General features: G+C 39.6%; 1 protein-coding gene across 1 annotated transcript; it reads left to right on the forward strand.

Annotated features, from left to right (window-relative positions):
• Nucleotides 1–3: 3 nt before the first annotated feature.
• On the forward strand, nt 4–16,636 carry LOC121651632 (DDB1- and CUL4-associated factor 1-like). The gene is made up of 25 exons (XM_042003973.1): nt 4–206; nt 3,009–3,129; nt 3,240–3,316; nt 3,396–3,469; nt 3,572–3,685; nt 4,602–4,739; nt 4,917–5,513; nt 5,966–6,067; nt 6,151–6,309; nt 6,422–6,601; nt 6,767–6,976; nt 7,136–7,305; nt 7,439–7,563; nt 7,779–8,014; nt 8,355–9,430; nt 9,516–9,714; nt 10,136–10,218; nt 11,949–12,033; nt 12,145–12,378; nt 12,636–12,729; nt 13,155–13,259; nt 13,403–13,476; nt 13,558–13,653; nt 13,758–14,031; nt 15,307–16,636. The coding sequence occupies exons 2-25, from the start codon at nt 3,017–3,019 to the stop codon at nt 15,360–15,362; spliced, it is 4,671 nt and encodes a 1,556-aa protein (XP_041859907.1). The 5' UTR covers nt 4–206; nt 3,009–3,016; the 3' UTR covers nt 15,363–16,636.
• The last annotated feature ends 1,789 nt before the right edge of the window (nt 16,637–18,425 follow it).

An 18,425-nucleotide genomic window follows, 5' to 3' on the forward strand; every position in this document is an offset into this window, starting at 1 on the left:
GGATGAAATGACGTAAAGAACGTGTTCGCCATAATGATAATAAACGGTGAACACAAAGCTACAATAAACCAGGTTAAGCGCTACTGGTGATACGGCCATCGATGCATTGATATTCACCAAACAACAAATTAAGTAGTGACTCATATCGTGGATTTAAATCTCGGTGAATTTGAGAAAACCAAGCAAGAACTGAGTGAAGCTAAGAGGTAAAGTTAGCATGTTGGCTAAGTAGCCAGGTTCACCTGTAATGTTCATAGCTTGTTGCTTAGTGTCGTGTTGTGTGTATGCAGGTTTCGTTTGTCCAAATGTGACTCAGTTTTCACAAAATAATTTGTGCCTGCCTGAAAATTTCATACCTAATTTAAACACAGTAATGGAATTCGAAACCGGCGAATTACAAGAATGTTGCTAGCAAGCTAGGTTGATTAGCTTCCTTGTTCAGCCTCCTAAAGGCTAGCCAAACATTGCAACAGGCAGCGGCTCTTATCACAGCTGAGTTTGCAGCTTTATAATGTGGTTGTTTAACCCTCATATTTTTATGTGAATGTTAGGGGAATCTCGTAAAAATAACACATTGCTAGGCAGTTACCATTGTACAGACTTAAAAAATATTCAAATATATTTTAAGCAACAACCTAATGTGCGCCCAACTTTTGACAGTTGTGTTCCCCAAGGACCACGGCACCTGCACGCTCAGTTGTGTGTGTAGAGCTGTGGAGCGAATCAGCTTCTCCTTTCTTTCTTCACAAATATTTTGCTTGTGCTGCTGTCTTGTGATATAGCCTCCGATCTGTTTATTTATTTTTTATTTTATATTAATTTTAGCTCACATCTCTGATTTGTCCTTTCCAAGCTTTTAATTTATTTAATGTTATTATGGCCGTTTCTTGCAATTTTGACTCTACAGATCGTTATAATAATAATTATTTAGCCATATCAGTACAATGATTCTGACGTTCTGAGATCACCCGATGTTTTCGACTTTGACAAGAGAGTACGCTTATATCATGCCCAGGGGGCACACCTTTTATTTTGCACTAAACGGAAAACAGATGTTTTGATAAGTCAGTTTGTAAGTTCCAAATCTTTAAAAGTTGTTATCTAAAAAACAAACAAAACAAACAAACAAACAAAAAAACAAAAAAACAAAACCAGCAACAACCCCCCCCCCAAAAATTTTTTTAATAAAGCTAAGAAAGTCTTAGTAATTAGCTTCAGACCATTACAAGATTGACAAATTTACAGTTATTTTATATTAAGTAAAATTATATAGCATTTATTAAATATCAACTAGAATAATAGCAGTAACTAGGAAACAGCAGATTGTCCAGTTACTATTCCGTTACTCCATTTAATTAATCCATTCTGTAATTTGGCTTTCTTGTAGCACAAGTGGGTCTTGAAGTTGTTGAATATGTTGTTAACAGCATGTGCTCTCCTCTTATCCACATCCTGCTGGCAAGGATGGTGAGGATTAAAGGAGAGCCTAGAGGCAGGTGGTGAAGTACATTGAAGTACAGTTAATGATAGGACTTGGAGCTTGGGAGCTGTACTTACTAACAAAAATGTGCAGGGAGCAAGAAAATAAAGAGGAAATAGCAAAAACTGCTGGAGAGAGAAGAAAGGTTGGTTATGCGACAATGGCATGGAGAATGAAAGAAGCAATTAGTCATGCCCAGTGAATAAATGTAGCTCCCACAATTCCCAAAGCTCTTAAAACTATGACTTAAAAAAAGAAAGAGGTTAAAGAATATCAAAACCAGTCCTAGTTTTAAGCTTTGTCAAAATGTAAATTTCTTAAAGTTAATTTTTTTTTTGAAAACTTGGAGCTACTTTCACAATAGAGGAGCTGACACCATAAAACAGTTCCTCTTACTTTTGGAATCTTGTGGTGCCACAAGAAAGGCAGCTCTCAGAGTGCACTGGTACACAGTCATGTTGGAACAGGAAAGGGCCATTCGAAACTGTTCCCACAAAGTTGGGAGCATGGAATTGTCCAAAGTCTCTTGATATGCAGACGCATTCAGAATTCTTTTAACTGGAACTGAGGGGCTAAGCCCAGCTCTGGGAAAAACAACCCCAAACCATAATTGTCCCTCCAACAAACTTTACACTTGGCCCAGTGCAGTCAAACAAGTACCTTTCTCTTGGCAACTGCTATACCCAGACTCTTCCATCACATCGGCAGATGGTAAATCGCAGTTTGTCACTCCAGAGAACATGTCTCCACGGATCCGGAGTACAGTGGCAGCATTCTCTCCACGCTTTGTATTGCTTTTGATGATGTGTGGCTTGGATGTAGCTGCTCCACTGTGGGAACCCAATCCATGACGCTCTCTTTGCACTGTTCTTGAGCTGATTTGAATGCCACATGAAATTTGGAGGTCTGTAATAATCAAGTCTGCAGAATGTTGCAGACCTTTGTGCACTATGTGCCTCAGCATCTGCCGACCCTGCTCAGTCATTTTACGGGGCTTGCCACTTTGTGGCTGAGTTACTGTCATTCCCAATTGCTTCCACTTTGTTGTGATACCACTGACAGTTGACTGTGGAATATTATGAGTGGGGAAATTACACAACTGGACTTGTTGCACAGGTGGCATCCTATCGCAGTACCATGCTGGAATTCACTGAGCTCCTAAGAGCGACCCATTTCTTCACAAATGTTTGTAGAACCAGTCTGCATGCCTCGGTGCTTCATTTTTTATACACCTGTGGCCCTTATTTCAACATACTGTGTGTATACAGCACCAGTCAAAAGTTTGGATGCACTTTCCCATTAAATCCATTGGGTAAGTGTGTCCAGACTTTTAACTGGTATTGTTTTATTTATGGTAGTATTTATTAAAAAAAATCTTCATCATCACTAAACACTTCTTTCTAGATGCTGAAGCAAACAAAGTAAAACAAAATAACCCTTTATTTATAGTTCCTTTCGAAGGGTGAACAAATTGTAAAGAATACATTAACAATGTAATGGATTTAATTCATACATGTCATGTTGACAGGCTGCAGGATGGCATCGGCATCTGCCAGTGTGGACTCAAAGGCAGAGCTGACTGGTCTGCTGGAACAGTGGGAGAGGGAGCAGCAAGGCAGCACACAGGAGCTGGTTAACATCCTCACAAAGTAAGTAGCTGAACTAACTTAAAAATGATGTGTTGTGATATAGTAAGGTAGTAAGGATGAATAGAATGACTTGAAGACGGTTCAATTTGTTGCTGTACATTCACTTTCAGAATCTCAGAGCTTGTTGAAAAGGAGACGGAGGAATACCATAAAGCAGACCCTGACCCTTTTGATGATCGACATCCTGGTATGGAAAAAGGAACTGCAAGTGGATTACTGGTTTTAAATATTGCAAAGGTTTTTCACTTTCCCTTCTTGTCCTCCAGGGAGAGCTGATCCAGAATGTGTGTTAGGACACCTCCTAAAGATTCTGTTCAAGAATGATGACTTCATGAATACGGTAAGAATGTAGATGTACAGATTTTATACTTCTCCAAGATGAATAACATTTACTAACAGGTTATCCAGAAGACCGTTTAAAAGATCCATCTTTCCTTTGTAGTTAGTGAACAGCTATGTGATGACAAGCAGAGAATTTTCCCTAAATGCAGCAGCTTGTCGCCTGCTGCAGAACATCATGCCTGGATTGGAGACTGCTGTGGTGTTTCAAGAAAAAGTATGTTAATTCCAATTTATTCTGTTTTTAAGCTTGTGGTATTCTTTTAGTTTGGAAGTTGTATAACTGATATGATGTAACTTCAGCAGATCTCTACTGTATGTCATACTATAGTCATTGGAATTAATGTAGGTGCTGAAAGAAGAGGCACAATGCAAAGGTGGTTTTAGTTGCTCAGCAAAGAAAGGTCAAAAAGTTGCAATCTTGAAGTCTGTGGCCCTGACTGGCAACATAATTCTCTGAATTTTGACATCTATTTTGGACGTTTGCCACTTGTCTAAAAATACCTTTGTTGTTTGTGGGATCACAGTCCAGCCAGCAAGTTAGTTACTCTTTAACCAGTTCTTAGAGGCACATGAATGCAGACAGATAAGCAGTGACCAGATTATGAAGATTTGATTCACACAATGTGTTAGGGCTTCATGATAGTTTGACATATGTAAATGTGCAAAGATTAGATGTATTTTGTATAAACACATGATTAATTTAATTTAATTATTTGGGTCATTGAGGAAGACGTTACAGCTGCAGGGAAATATATGTTCAATGCTCTTTTATTTTTTGGAAGGTAGGGAAGATTGTTACAGGAAGTGGCAATATTTACAGTACAATTTTATGAAGGAAAAATTACGAATAGAAAGAAAATGTTTTTGTCTAGTCCATTATTGATATGAATATTAGCATATTTTTTTAAGTAAGAGGTGATTTTCTGGGTAGACGTCTTCTAAAAGGAGGGTGGTTAAGAAAGAAAGTTAATTGCTACAAGCTACAGTATAGCAAATGTTACAAAAAAGTTCAACAATCATAAGAAATGTTGAGTATTTTTGTCAGTGAGAAACTAATTTTAAAGCACTCTAAATTGATTCTCTTCTTTTGTTTATGTTTTCTTCATCACTTCTGCATTTGCTTTCCTCAGGAGGGCATCGTTGAGCGGTTGTTTAAGTGGGCTCAAGAGGCTGAACAGCCGCTCAGAATCTATGCCACAGGCTTGCTGGCAGGTGCCATGGAGAACCAGGATATTGCCGCCAACTACAGAGAGGAGAACTCCGTTTTGGTCAGTAGGGATTTCTCTAGTCTTGCATATTACGATATATGAATCTTAAGATTTTGCACTAATAAAGATATTACAACAATCAATAAAAATTTTGTCCTCGTGATTTGTTCATGAGCAGTAGGTGGTGTGTGGCAGCAGCTCTCTTGTTAACTTATTTTTCATCCTTTACCTTGACAGGTGCCTTTGATGCTACATCGGTTGCGTGAGCTTCAGGATAAGGATGCTGAGAACAAACGGGATATTAAACGACCCAGCCCCAGGAAGACTCTGAGTGAGCCTTTGTTACCTTTAGATGAGGAGGCTGTTGATGGAGGCTTTGATGAGATGCCCTTCACACCAGGCAGAAATGGAGCTGAAAAAGAGGAGGTAGGGCCTGAAGAAGGTGGCGAAATTCCCTTCACATCCATCGAGCCCGAAAGCGAGCTTTCGTTCCGTCTCAACTCCCCTCACAAGACGAGCAGCCGTGTCAACTCAGCTGTTAAAACCATGATGAAGCCCATGTCTGCCCCAGGTTCTCTGATACACCCAGGCATGTCTGATGGTAGCAGCTACCTAAGACGGAGGGCAGAAAGGGAGATCGCCAGGACCTCAAAACAAAAGCTCAATTTCTCTTTGTCAGAGCCAGAGAGGAACTTCAGTGAGCTTTCCAACAGCAGCTGGTCTGAGATGAGCCCCTGGGTGATTGGCAACAACTATCATCTATACCCTCTAACCCCAGAGATCGAACAGAGGCTCATTCTGCAGTATCTCACACCTCTGGGGGAGTATCAGGAGGTTGGTGCACATTCATCAGCATGTACAACAAATGAAACTGCATAGACTGATTCACTAGTTAATGAACACAAATAAATCTGCAGCTGTTTATTTAGATGATCTTTCATTCAAATTTAAAGCTTGAATGGTGTCTGCCTCTTAAAGGGGAAGATTTCATGATGGTAAATTGAGTATGACTTTTGGACTGGTGGTTAACATTACCTTGTCTTGCTGCAAACTTACCAGCAGATGTCAGCCTTCCATGATGATGATGATGATGATATAATGATGACGAAAGAAATTAAACTATTCTCTCTAAAGCTAGTTTTAAAGGGTAACTGGTGCAAGTGAATTTTATAAAGAAATTTTACAAGGACGAGCACATTTTTTTATTGGATCTTGGAAAAAGAAATTCAAGCATCTAGGTTCATAGAGGAAGTCAAATTGATATAATTTATGTATCTGTCCTGTAGCTTCTGGCAGTGTTTATGCAGATGGGAGCTCGTGAGCTACTGATGCATTATATGGATCTAAAGCAGACCAATGATGTTCAGCTCACCTTTGAGGCTCTGAAGGTAAATACTCATTCCTGCTTTTGACCCTGTATGGTGCTGAGAAAAAACAACTTCCTGAGCCTTGTCTCTTTACTTCCTCATAGTATCTGGCATCACTGCTGCTGCACAAGAAGTTTGCTGCAGAGTTTGTTGCTCATGGTGGAGTTCAGAAGCTGCTGGAGATCCCCAGGCCTTCAATGGCGGCTACTGGAGTGTCGCTGTGCCTCTATTACCTAGCCTATAACCAGGATGCCATGGAAAGGGTACAAAACAAACAAACAAACAAACAAAAAAACATATACAAAAGAGATACATTGCCAACGTGTCTTGTAGCAGTTTACTATTGTACTCATGGTTGTGTCCTCTCCTGTCAAGGTGTGCATGTTGCCACACTCTGTGCTGTCAGATGTGGTTGGTTACACACTGTGGCTGCTGGAATGCTCCCATGCGTCCGGCTGCTGCCACGCTACCATGTTCTTCTCCATCTCCTTCTCTTTCCGTGCTGTCCTGGAGCTTTTCGACAAGCAGGACGGGCTCAGACGGCTTGTCAACCTGGTAAGAGGACCTAGCAGTACTCATAGTGGCTATGTAAATTTAACCATCTGTATCACTCAGAAGATACTAAAAAAAAAAAAAAAAGTGAGCAGTCAGCACGCTGTTATATCCTCACAAAAACAACACTTGGTGCACTAATCTTTGATATGAATGGATTTTTTTCAGATTAGCACACTGGAGATCCTGAACCCTGAGGATCAAGGAGCGCTACTGAGTGATGATGAGATTTTCTCTAGCAGGCAGACAGCCAAGCACACCTGTATGGCGCTGCGAAGGTACTTTGAGGCCCATCTGGCAATCAAGGTGGAACAGGTGAAGCAATCTCTGCAACGCACAGAGGGAGGTGCCCCCATTCACTCACAGCCATATTACAAGGTACACAGAGGACAAAGGATAAGTAAAATGGATGTTACTGGAAACTATTATAAGAAATTTAAGTATATTTTTTGTAGTTCAATTTGTGCTTTAGTTGTTCTGAAGTTTGTTAGCTTGTGTTCCTGCTGTGATCTTTTGTATTGTTGTCTCACCCTGCAGGCAGTCAGCTATAGCCGCGAACAGGTGGTGGAAATGATGGAGTTTTTAATCGAGTATGGTCCACTTAGACTTTACTGGGAACCAGCAGAGGTTTTTCACAAACTGTCCTGTGTCCAGTTACTCCTGCAGCTCATCTCTATTGCTTGTGACTGGAGGACCTACTATGGGAGGTATTGACAAGGCATTGTTTTTCTAAATGGTCTTATACCTTATTTTTTTTAGATGGTTTCACAGTAATCAGCTCTACATGTTCAGTATTTGGTAGAACTGTGAAGTGATGATGTCTGTTTTATGTTCCTACAGAAGCGACACAGTGCGTTATGCCCTTGACATACTTAGTATCCTCACAGTTGTTCCAAAAACCCAACTGTTGTTGTCTGAGGCTGTTGCTGTGCTTGATGAGGGAGGATCAACTGTTTCCACTGTTGGTAGGTGATGCCAGACTTTTTAGTCATTATTAAGTAATTATAAAATTTTCTTTCATGTACTTGTGTGTAGCCCAATAAAATCAAGATTAGATATTTCTTTAGTGAATACAGCCGTCAGATTTGAATTTAAAGCCTGTGTCCTGTTCAGCTGAGAAGTGATTTCATTTTTTTTGGAAGGTTTTCAATTTACCTGCTTTTTTTCTCTCCACCCTCAGGCACGAGTATAGTCCTGGCAGTAGCCGAGGGAGAGGTATTTGTGAATGATGCTGAGATTCAGAAGTCAGCTCTGCAGGTTGTCATCAACTGCGTTTGTGCACCAGACAAACGTATGTCCAGTATTGGCAAGTTTATTGCAGGTACCCCCCGTCGCCGCCTACCACAGCAGACCAAAGCCAACGAAAGTGTGCTCACCAAGATGTGGAATGTGGTGCAGTCCAATAATGGCATCAAGGTAGAGTTAACAGATCAATCCCCCTGAGATTTTTCTTTTATATTACTACTTCTTTCAAAAGATGTAATTCTGGGAGTCTAAACTTTAGCTAGTGGGCCACATTTTGAATGGTTTGTCTGTGGATAGTGGCAGGTAAATGCTTGTAAACTGACTAAAAATGAACTCTGTAAGCTTTCAATATTGTCTCGTCCACCTCTTGTCATTCATTCATGCTCATTTGGGAGTAAGTGTTGTTCTTACTCTCAAATGTAAGTCGCTTTGGATAAAAGCGTCTGCTAAATGACTGTAGAATAGAATAGAAGTCAGTATTTTTTACTTCTACTCTGCTTCCATCCGCTAGGTGTTACTTTTCCTCCTGACTGTGAAGATGCCCATTACAGATGCTGATCAGATCCGAGCTCTGGCCTGTAAAGCTCTGGTGGGTCTGTCTCGCTCCAGCACCGTCAGACAGATCATCAGCAAGCTGCCTTTGTTCAGCAGCGGACACATCCAGCAGCTCATGAAGGAGCCCGTTCTCCAGGACAAACGCAGCGAACATGTCAAATTCTGTAAGTTTGCAGCTGAGTTGATAGAAAGGATCTCGGGGAAACCATTGCTGATCGGCACAGATGTGTCTCTGGCCTGGCTTCAAAGGGCCAGTGTGGTTGCTCAGTCCAGGATCACCTTCCCTGAGAAGGAGTTGCTGCTGCTTATTCGGAACCACCTCGTGGCCAAAGGCCTTCATGACACAGCAACCACACTGACCAAAGAGGCAGATCTCCCTATGGCTTGTCTGTCACATTCTTCACATTCAACTTCAACTTTCCCTTCTGTTGCTCCTCCGCCACCTGCCACCCCTGTTGCTACTCTGCCCCGCACCCCACGGCTGGCCAATGGTGTTGGGTCAAGACTAGGAAACCATCCCTCTCATTCATCCACCTCCTCATCCAGCCATCCACAAACACGCCCTTCCACTTCACAACTTGCCGGGCCTCCTTCTAATACTTTCCCATCAACGTCTGTTCCACACTGTAACAGTGGCTCTCCACTGATTGGACGCATCGTTTTTTCTCGTGAACGGCAAACAGCGTGTGGAACAGTGAGCTGCAAGAAAGCCAGAGTGCTTCGACAGAAGTCTGACCACGGGGCCTTCAGCCAAAGTCCAGCCATGAAGAAGCAGTTTGACAGACACTTGCCTTCGCCGCCGGCATTAGACAGCATTATCACAGAGTACCTGAGGGAACAGCATGCACGCTGTAAAAACCCTGTTGCAACCTGCCCACCTTTCTCTCTCTTCACACCCCATCAATGTCCCGAGCCCAAACAGAGACGCCAGGCACCCATCAATTTCACATCCCGACACACACGGAGAGTCATATATCCAAAATATGGAGGTGTAGATGGAGGATGCTTTGACAGACATCTCATTTTTAGCAGGTAGGCAGCTTTGTGCCATTTATGTTTGCTTCTGGATCAGCCTCCACTGCCATTTCTCCACATGCTTTATTTTCTTTTTGTCCAGGTTCCGTCCCATTTCTGTGTTTAGGGAAGCAGATGAGGATGAGAGCGGATTCATGTGTTGTGCCTTCTCAGCTCGTGAACGGTTTCTGATGCTCGGGACGTGTACAGGGCAGCTAAAGCTCTACAATGTGTTTACAGGCCAGGAGGAAGCCAGCTATAGCTGTCACACTTCAGCAATCACTCACTTGGAGCCTTCACGGGTCAGTAGAGTAAGCGTAGATAATATTGGGCCTTTTTGTTAGTTTGGATGTTTTTACTGTTACCGTGCAGAATCAGATTTGTATACTGTTCATCTTCTTAATGACAAAAGTTTAATGAACAGTACGATTTTACCACATTAGGTTTATTCATTGTGCATCTTACAAGTGTGATAACTTAAAATCCTCAGCATATTTTTTTCTTTAGAATATGTATTATTTTCTGGAGATATATTTTGAAATCAGATACATTCACATAATGGCAGTTTCAGAATATTTTAATGTGAGTGGAAAAGTAAAAGTAATAATTTTGTAACTATTTTGTGAAAACTAAGGAACATTTTTGGGTAAAATTGTTACACCAAGAACAGTAATTTTACATATCTATCGGGGTATCTCTGACTGTTATATTTTATATTTTTAGGATGGTTCTCTGCTCTTAACGTCAGCCTCTTGGAGTTACCCTCTGTCTGCACTGTGGGGCATGAAATCAGTGTTCATCATGAAGTGAGTGATGTTGTTACCAGTTACTTAAAAATACTTTTCTTTAAAGGTAACTTTTTTTTAAGTGATTTTAATAAAACCTTTGTTTGATTAGTCAATATCAATATTTGCATGTTTTTAATCCTCTTTGATCTGTTTAGATGGTCAATAATACAGCAGCTGTATTCCTTTAGGAGGAACTAAAAGTGGGAGATGCCGTTCTCTTCAATTACAGGGCTTAAAGTATTCCGGCACCGTGCCAGATCTCTAGCTTTTCACTATGATTCAGGAAAAAAAACAAACTATGGATAAAGTGGTTGAGACTCTGAATTGACTCTAAATTGTAGAAAATTAATTTAACAATGAACAATGTTAAAGTCGGAAATTACACATATACATCTTCGAAAATAAGCAGAACTTGCTGCTGCTAATGTTTTCAGTGTTCAGCAAATAGTGACAATATGCCACACTTCGTTTTTCTCCTCCGAGTTAACCTGTAGCGTGAATGTTATCTCTGAGTGGTCTTGAACGCAGCATCCAAACGAATGGTTGTTTCACCGAAATCAGAAAAAAAGGAGAGTAAATTCATGAAACCAGGGAAAGACGTCCTAATTGACAACGGCCTTAGAACCAAATGGCGCTAGGCATGGATAGAAGAAGGGGTGGAGACGACAAGCTTTTTGGGAGCTGGTGCCAGAAACTAAGAGAGCCAGGTAGGCCTACTTGTTTCTGTGTTGTACTTAAAGAAGCTGGTGTATGCGACTAGTGGCAAAAAAGTCCTTTGACACCACGAAGGAGACCCCGGCAGCAGTTCGCACTCTCCAACATACAAGTCGTTTGCCGGGAGCAACAGCCACAGCTGACGTAGCGGCCCCGGTGACTGATCCATGTTAAAAAGGAGAGGAGTCAAAGCCCAACTAAAAAAGAAAGAAGAAATAGAACAGGAAAAAAAAAAAGTTGTCAATGAGTTGTGGTGATTGCTCTGGAGGCTTCAGTTTAGCAGTTCTCAGTTTCTGAAGTAAACTGTATTTATTTTCTATTCATTTCTTATGCAGTTTGATCAGGTCTTGAAGCACTTTTACCTTTTTGTTGCTGTTGTTGTTAATTGAACTGACTTGTAGTGTATTAAATTGCGTTTGTTTATTTTGTATTTTCTATAACCTAATTGTATATTGTTTGAACAAAAACAATGGAAATGTTGCAATTTAAAATTAAAATGTTATCTAAAGTTCACTTTTGCTCTGTAACTGTTTTTTTTTTTTTTTTTTTTTTTTTGCATAAATGGCCCTTTACTAAATTAATAATTGCTAAATGAATAATTTAAATTATTTAGCCTGACTGAGTTTCACATGTCCTTATAACATTATTACCTTTACTTTCTAAAATTCACATTTAAACTGTAGGTCATTTTATGCCCTGCCAAGCACAATGCCAAAAGTTGTTTGCCTATAGTGTGTATGCATCAGACCCACTGCACCTCCGCTCCCCGGAAAAAAATTCAGGCTCAGGCTTTTTCTTTTTTTTTACTTTAAGCCCTGCAATTATGCACACTAACAGCCTCGGGGCTGCAGTTTTCAGTCCATGTAACACTTGCACTTGGATTCATTCATCCAAACAGTTCAACTTGAATAATGAAATTCTTGGAATCTACAGGGTTTTCATGCTGTTACACGATTTAAAGTGCTCTGCTTTCATTTTCATACCAGCGCTTTGTTTTAGAGTAGATGTTAAAATATTGCTATTGTTATCTTCAGGCATTCCTTTCTGGGCGACCATTATGTGGAATTCAGTAAGCTTTCACAAGACCGCGTCATTGGGACTAAGGAACATGTAGCACGTGTACGTACAGCAACATTTTTTTTTACCATAACATGAAATATAAAAATGCTGAAAAGCATGCAGTAAAATGTTGACTGCTCTTTCTGTGTATTTTATCCCCCCCCCCCCCAGATTTATGATATCCAGACAGGTCAGGTTACTCTGACCCTCAACAACCCAGACTTGGCTAACAACTACAAGAGGAACTGCGCCACCTTCAACCCGACAGATGACCTCGTCCTGAATGACGGCGTTCTGTGGGATGTGCGCACGGCTCAGGCCATCCACAAGTTTGACAAATTCAACATGAACATCAGTGGTGTGTTTCATCCCAGTGGCCTGGAAGTCATCATAAACACAGAAATCGTATCCTTCAGACGTCAGTTACTTTGAGCAAAGTTTTATTTGATTTTTATCAATGATGAGACACAAATTGAATTGTGTGATAATTATTAGAACAAGAAAAGGCAAATGTTTTTAATAGTTAGATTATTAAGATTTTAATGTTTACATGTAGTATTTATTGGCCTGGAATCTTTTTTTATTTTATATTTTTAAATTATTGTTTAATTTAGATAAACATACAAAAAAAAAATGCTGTGGATCTTAACTGTGTGCTTCAGTGGGATCTCCGCACATTCCACCTCCTCCACACAGTTCCCGCTCTGGACCAGTGCAGAATAGTTTTCAACAACAGTGGTACTGTCATCTACGGAGGTAAATACACAATCACTGCAGCGATGGGGAATGCAGCGCATTTGGCATCAAGCCTACAACTCAGTTTGCAGTCAAAGTGTGTGAAAGGTGTGTTTAAATGAAAGGCTGGTAATTATGAAGCAAAGTGAGCATGTGCGTATTTGGAAAGAGGTGTGAACAGAGCCTGTCGAGGAAGGTGTGTGCGTGCGCACTTGATGTCACAGAGTCAGTCAGAGCCATATGGGCAGAAGGCTCCATGTTGAATTGGCAACAGAAAAAAACCAGCTTGTTCACGGCACCTCACAGAAAGCGCCATCGGCATGGAGTAATGGAGCTGCCCGCACGACTGTTTCAGCCACTCAGAAGCCAGAACTGCAGCTAACCAGCCTGCTGTGCTCGGTTATGATGTACTCACTCTGTCTCTACATGGCTCTTTGTTTTTGTAGCAATGTTGCAAGCTGATGATGAGGACGACATGATGGATATGCAGATGAAAAGTCCATTTGGTTCATCATTCAGGACCTTCAATGCCACAGACTACAAACCAATTGGTACAGCTTCTTACTTTCAATTCTCTTCCACTCATTTATTTTTTTCCCAAAAATGATAGTGTTTCGTATTTTTCTATATTATTTTCTAACTAGAATTAGATTAGCAGAAATTGTCTGACATATGTTCTTACTTCTTTTCACAGCCACAATTGATGTCAAGAGGAATATATTTGACCTTTGCACAGACACAAAAGACTGCTACCTAGCTGTGATCGAGGTACATGACTGTTGTTTATCATTTTCCTTACATGAGATACAAAAACTTCTAATTCATGAAAGTTCTTTATCTGTCCCGTAGAATCAAGACTCGGTTAACACGGACACTGTGTGCCGACTTTACGAAGTTGGCCGGCAGAGACTTGCAGAGGAAGAGGAGGAAGATGAGGAGGATCAGGTTCTAACTTTGTTCCTTTTGATCTGGATAAATTGAGCTGTTCACTTCAATACTTCATACTGAACTAACAGGAGTAATTGTTTTTTTGGTTTTCTGTGTTGCAGGAGGATGATGATCAGGAGGAAGATGATGATGATGATGACGATTCTGATGATGATGTTGATACAGATCCTCTTATCGCTGAGATAGAGAATGAAAATGGTGGAGAGGACGAGGATGACGAAGATGAGGATGATGGGAATGATGAGTTCTCTCCTTCTGATGAGGAGGTTGCTCGTCTTCTTGAAGATGATGCTGATGTTGGGAATGATGACGACGACGATGATGATGATGAAGATGACTCTGACAATGATGATGTTGATCTTGATGGTGAAAACGGTGAGTGATACAAGATGCTGACAGGTTTGTAAAAAGTTTAGGAAATGTTGGGTTTCATCGGTCCTTTTTTACTTTTTTAGTTTATGTTATTTGGTTAATTTTTCATTTGTTCTTGGCCTGATGCCTGGGATGGAGCGTAATCAGTCTAGCTGTACATGAAGTCAGGATGTGTCATTTAAGCATACTTTTGCTATGAAATTAAAAAACCAGGACAGAACCTGCACAAAGCTCTTTCATGCTTCATCAGTTAGCTGACACATTAACTACAGACAGGCAGAACCAGATGTTTTAAAGGGACTAAGAATACCTAGAAATATACAGGACAATGCAGATGTCTCGAGTGCTCTTCATTTATTTTTTTACTTCTAAGGAGTCAGGCTGTAGTTGAATCAATTAAAAACATCTCAACATAATGTCCCTAATAAATTAACTTGTAATGCTGGAGGTGCAACCGTTTATGATTTTCTATATAACTGCAGTAAGATAAAACATCATAAATGGTTCAAAATCTGTCAAACAGGGCAAGGCAAGTTCATTTGTGTAGCACATTTCATATACAAGACAATTAAAGTGCTTTACATAAAACAGTAAAAGCATTATAGATGGTGCAAAGAAAGCTTTAAAAAGTAGTAAAAGGAGGTTGCACGTCTTGTGGTTGGTGTGGTGTGTCGCCCCACAGCAGGAAGCTTCCTGGTTCAAACCTTTCTGTCTGGAGTTTGTATTTTCTCTCCATGCATTCAGGCGTTCCCTACAGGTAGAAATTGGAATTTCTCAAGTCTCACTAGGAGTGTGTGTTTGGGTGGTTGTTTGTCTGTGTTGGCCCTGTGAATGACTGGTGACCTGTCCAGGGTGGACCTCGCTTTTCATCTGATAGCTGAGGGGATATGGTCAAGCACCCCTGCAAACCCTGAACTGAATTAAGCGGAATGGATGGAAAATGGATTTCTCTTTTTTTTCTTCTTTTCTTTCTTATGTGAAGAACTGCATCTTAAGTACATGAAGAAGCAAAAAAAAAAATCTGTTTTCTGTTTTTTCATGCTTGTCTGTTCAGTTTAAGAAAATGTTCTCAGTGAATTTTATTAAACTGCTGCATCAGTTTATTCCAGAAATTGACAGAAAACAAAATTTATTGGGAGAAAAACGACTGAATGCAGAGCTGCTAGGTTGCCTTTGCTTTTGCGACTTTGGCATTTTTACTTCTAACCCACTGACCTACTCAGCAGAAAATCTATGTTCCTGCATTTCTGAATCTGTATTTGTCTATCACACAAACAGACAGCTCGGACAACTCTGACCTTGAAGATGACATCATCTTATCCCTAAACGAGTGAGGGAGGCCATCAGCATCTGAGACTGAAGATCCAGATATGTCAGAGAAGCAGGGACGAAAAGAGGATAATATCAGCAGATAATGTGGAAGATAACATGGAGCACTGCCAGTTTAAAACAGTGGGTGTATAAACACTTACTGATAAGAGTAAGAACAAGGTAACAGATATCAAAAGGGGGGAAGCAATGCACACATTTAGACTTAGGGTTGGACAAAAATGATTGTATATTATAATTTTATGGGAAAAGTTTTGACTTGATGAGTGAAATTAACAGTGTGTAGATGTGGTGAAAGAAAAGTTTTATAAATTGCAATAGCTCTTTAATGAGCTTCTTCATTTGATATTGATTCACTCACTTTATAGGTTTCAGTTTGGTAACAAATTACTGCAGTTTTTGTTGGAGAAGCAGCTCACATTGCAGGGCTCAGGGTCTGTAATGGTGTGACTGAGGACTCACTGCTCTCTTAAACTTCTACTTGGCAAGGCTGTGCCGAATACTCACCAAAAAGTACAGAAATATCAAATTAGGCAGCTAATGTAATGCACAACATGTTACCGATGGTTCATAAAGCTTCAAAGCCCGCCCTCAGGTTTTATTTTCCCCATAAATGTCCACCAAAAGGTCACATCGAAGCAGGGTCACCCGGGAGCAGTGGCTCCTGATTTCAACATGTAAATAGAGAAACTTGATCAGCTGGGTGCTCTAACTGGTGTGGACACTGTAACAAAACAGTAGACACATGCTAAATGTCAGAATGACAGCCAGAAGGAGGTCCTTACATTTCACTGTTATACCCCAGGTCCTACAAGGATTTTGGTTACATCCCCCCCAAAAGGAAGAAAAACAAGGAGGTTTTTGTGTTAACAGTCCAGTTCCAGTTCATTTACCATTCAGCTTAGTTATGCTTAAAAAAATTGGAATTTTGTCAGATTGACTGATTTCTTATGGGACTGATGTGATAGCATGAAGCGTATCTTTTGGATTCTCGCTACACTGAGAGTATAAAACTGCTCAAATTCAGCAAACATTTTTCAATTTTTGTGTCTGCTGAAAAGTTTAAGACTTCTCATTGAGTAAAACAAATGCCTGGCACATGCACACTTTAAGTGCAGTGCAAGCATCATGATTTTTCTTATGTTTTTGCCTTGTATCAAAGTTTTTTCCTTTTTACTTTTTCCATTGGGAGACATTTATTTTGAGTTTGTTGAAACGGTTTATGTACAGGTTGTATGTATCTAAAGTATTTTTACTATAAATAAAGTTGCAAGCTTTGTTTTCTGTGTGCTTCTTTAATGAAAAGTGGCTAATGCTTGTTTACATTAAGTGTTCATATAGAGGCTTCTTTCACATATTTGACTGTTAAAAGAAAAACTACAAGAGTACATGTCAAGTAGGCAACGAACATTAAAGGTACAGTGTGTAAGAATTACTGACATCTAGCGGTAAACGTGAGAATAGAAATTACTTCAAATGCCAAGCACAGTTGTGATTGGATGGTAGCCATCAGTGTCCAAATTCTTCTAGGCTAAAACATGTTTTCTTCTGTCAGTGGATCAAGTGGCCTCAGGTGAAACAATGACTGCAATACAGATAACTACTACAAAAATATGTACTGTTTTCTATGTTATTTTTAAGATGTTACTTATCCCAAACAGTGCTAGTACGTATCAAAGCCAGTACTGCATTTTTAAAGCTCAGGAGGTTTTTACTTCCCTCACAGGGTTGTTTCTGCAGCAACAACTAAAAATTGTGGTGCAAATATGGACGTTTCCATGTATGTGGACCCACGGCAAGGAGATAGATTTGACTCAGTCTAAGAGAATAAAAGTTATTTTAGTAAAGTCACGAAAACAGTTTTTTAATAATATAGAATTTTTTCTGTTATTGACCTTTGATTTTCTTTCACATTGCATTTCACATTGGTCTGCAATGATTATTTTAAAAAATATTTTTAGAAAAATAATTGAAAGCACATCAACATGGGTCAAGTGAGTTTCCTAAAGATACGAGTCCATATGATGATTTAGTAATTTACTGAAATGTGTAAAGAAATTGTCTTTATGAAAGTAGATAATAGATTATATTTCCACCTCTGCTGGCTCTTTTTGTCCACTTTTTTTTTTTTTTTTTTTTTTACCATTTGCATTCAGTCGTTTCCCTTAAATGCTTTTGGAAGCTTCAAATTTATTCTGAGAAAAAAAAGAGTTTATTATCTGGGATGCATATTTAGCTTATGAAACACCCCATTGTCTTCTTGCTTTATGTATGTGATTGGAACACCGCCCACAATGTTCCACTTGGAGTAATAGACAGATGGGAGTCAGTCACAGCGTCGCTATGATGGAGAGAAATTACCCAGCTGAAAACTGCCCTCCCTCCCACACTACATCAGACTTACTAAACATTCACTATTTGCAAGATCATCCTCTTTTCCTGGCTTGTCTTAAGGACAAGATCATTTTATGTTAAATAGTATTGTCAAGATACTATGTAATAAATTCCTCATTGAAAGTTGGTTTAAACCTTTAACTCTTGACAGTGTGTTGTCTTTCCACTATTTTAAATTGAGTTTAGAAAATAGTTCAAGGGTACATGTTGTGTGTTGAATTGTGTTTAATGAATATGTTTCTGTATTGATGTAGAATGAACCCTTACAAACACTATCCAAACTCCACAAGATTGAGTTTTTATAAAGAAAAGAGGAGTTTGTAGTGTTACTTATTAACCAACGCAGTATAAGAGCTGTGGCTCTATGGCATTGTGCACATGTCTCAACTAAACTTATTGCCTCACAGTTCTGGTGGCATTTTCTTCTCATAAAATAATTATAAAACTGAATTTGGCAATTAAAAAACAATATTGGACCCAAGTATTTGCCTTTCTGACAAATTTATAGTACACCCAAGCTCACTGTGTTCTGTAACAACATACAGAGCCAGTCATTCATTTGGCACTTTCTGTTTTGATCTGTTTTATTTTATTTTATTTATTTACTTTTTTGCCTCTTGTCTGAACTTTTATTAACAACTTGTTATATTGTTATATTCCCATCTAATTGCTTG

The sequence above is a fragment of the Melanotaenia boesemani genome, chromosome 13 (genome assembly GCF_017639745.1).
Source record: "Melanotaenia boesemani isolate fMelBoe1 chromosome 13, fMelBoe1.pri, whole genome shotgun sequence".
Taxonomy (NCBI): Eukaryota; Metazoa; Chordata; class Actinopteri; order Atheriniformes; family Melanotaeniidae; genus Melanotaenia; species Melanotaenia boesemani.

Coding starts and splice junctions, on each gene's coding strand:
- LOC121651632 (XM_042003973.1), top strand. CDS start 3,017: ATGGCATCGGCATCTGCCAGTGTGGACTCAAAGGCAGAGCTGACTGGT. Junction 7,306..7,438: donor TGGAGGACCTACTATGGGAG/GTATTGACAAGG, acceptor ATGTTCCTACAG/AAGCGACACAGTGCGTTATG. Junction 9,715..10,135: donor CTCACTTGGAGCCTTCACGG/GTCAGTAGAGTA, acceptor TTATATTTTTAG/GATGGTTCTCTGCTCTTAAC.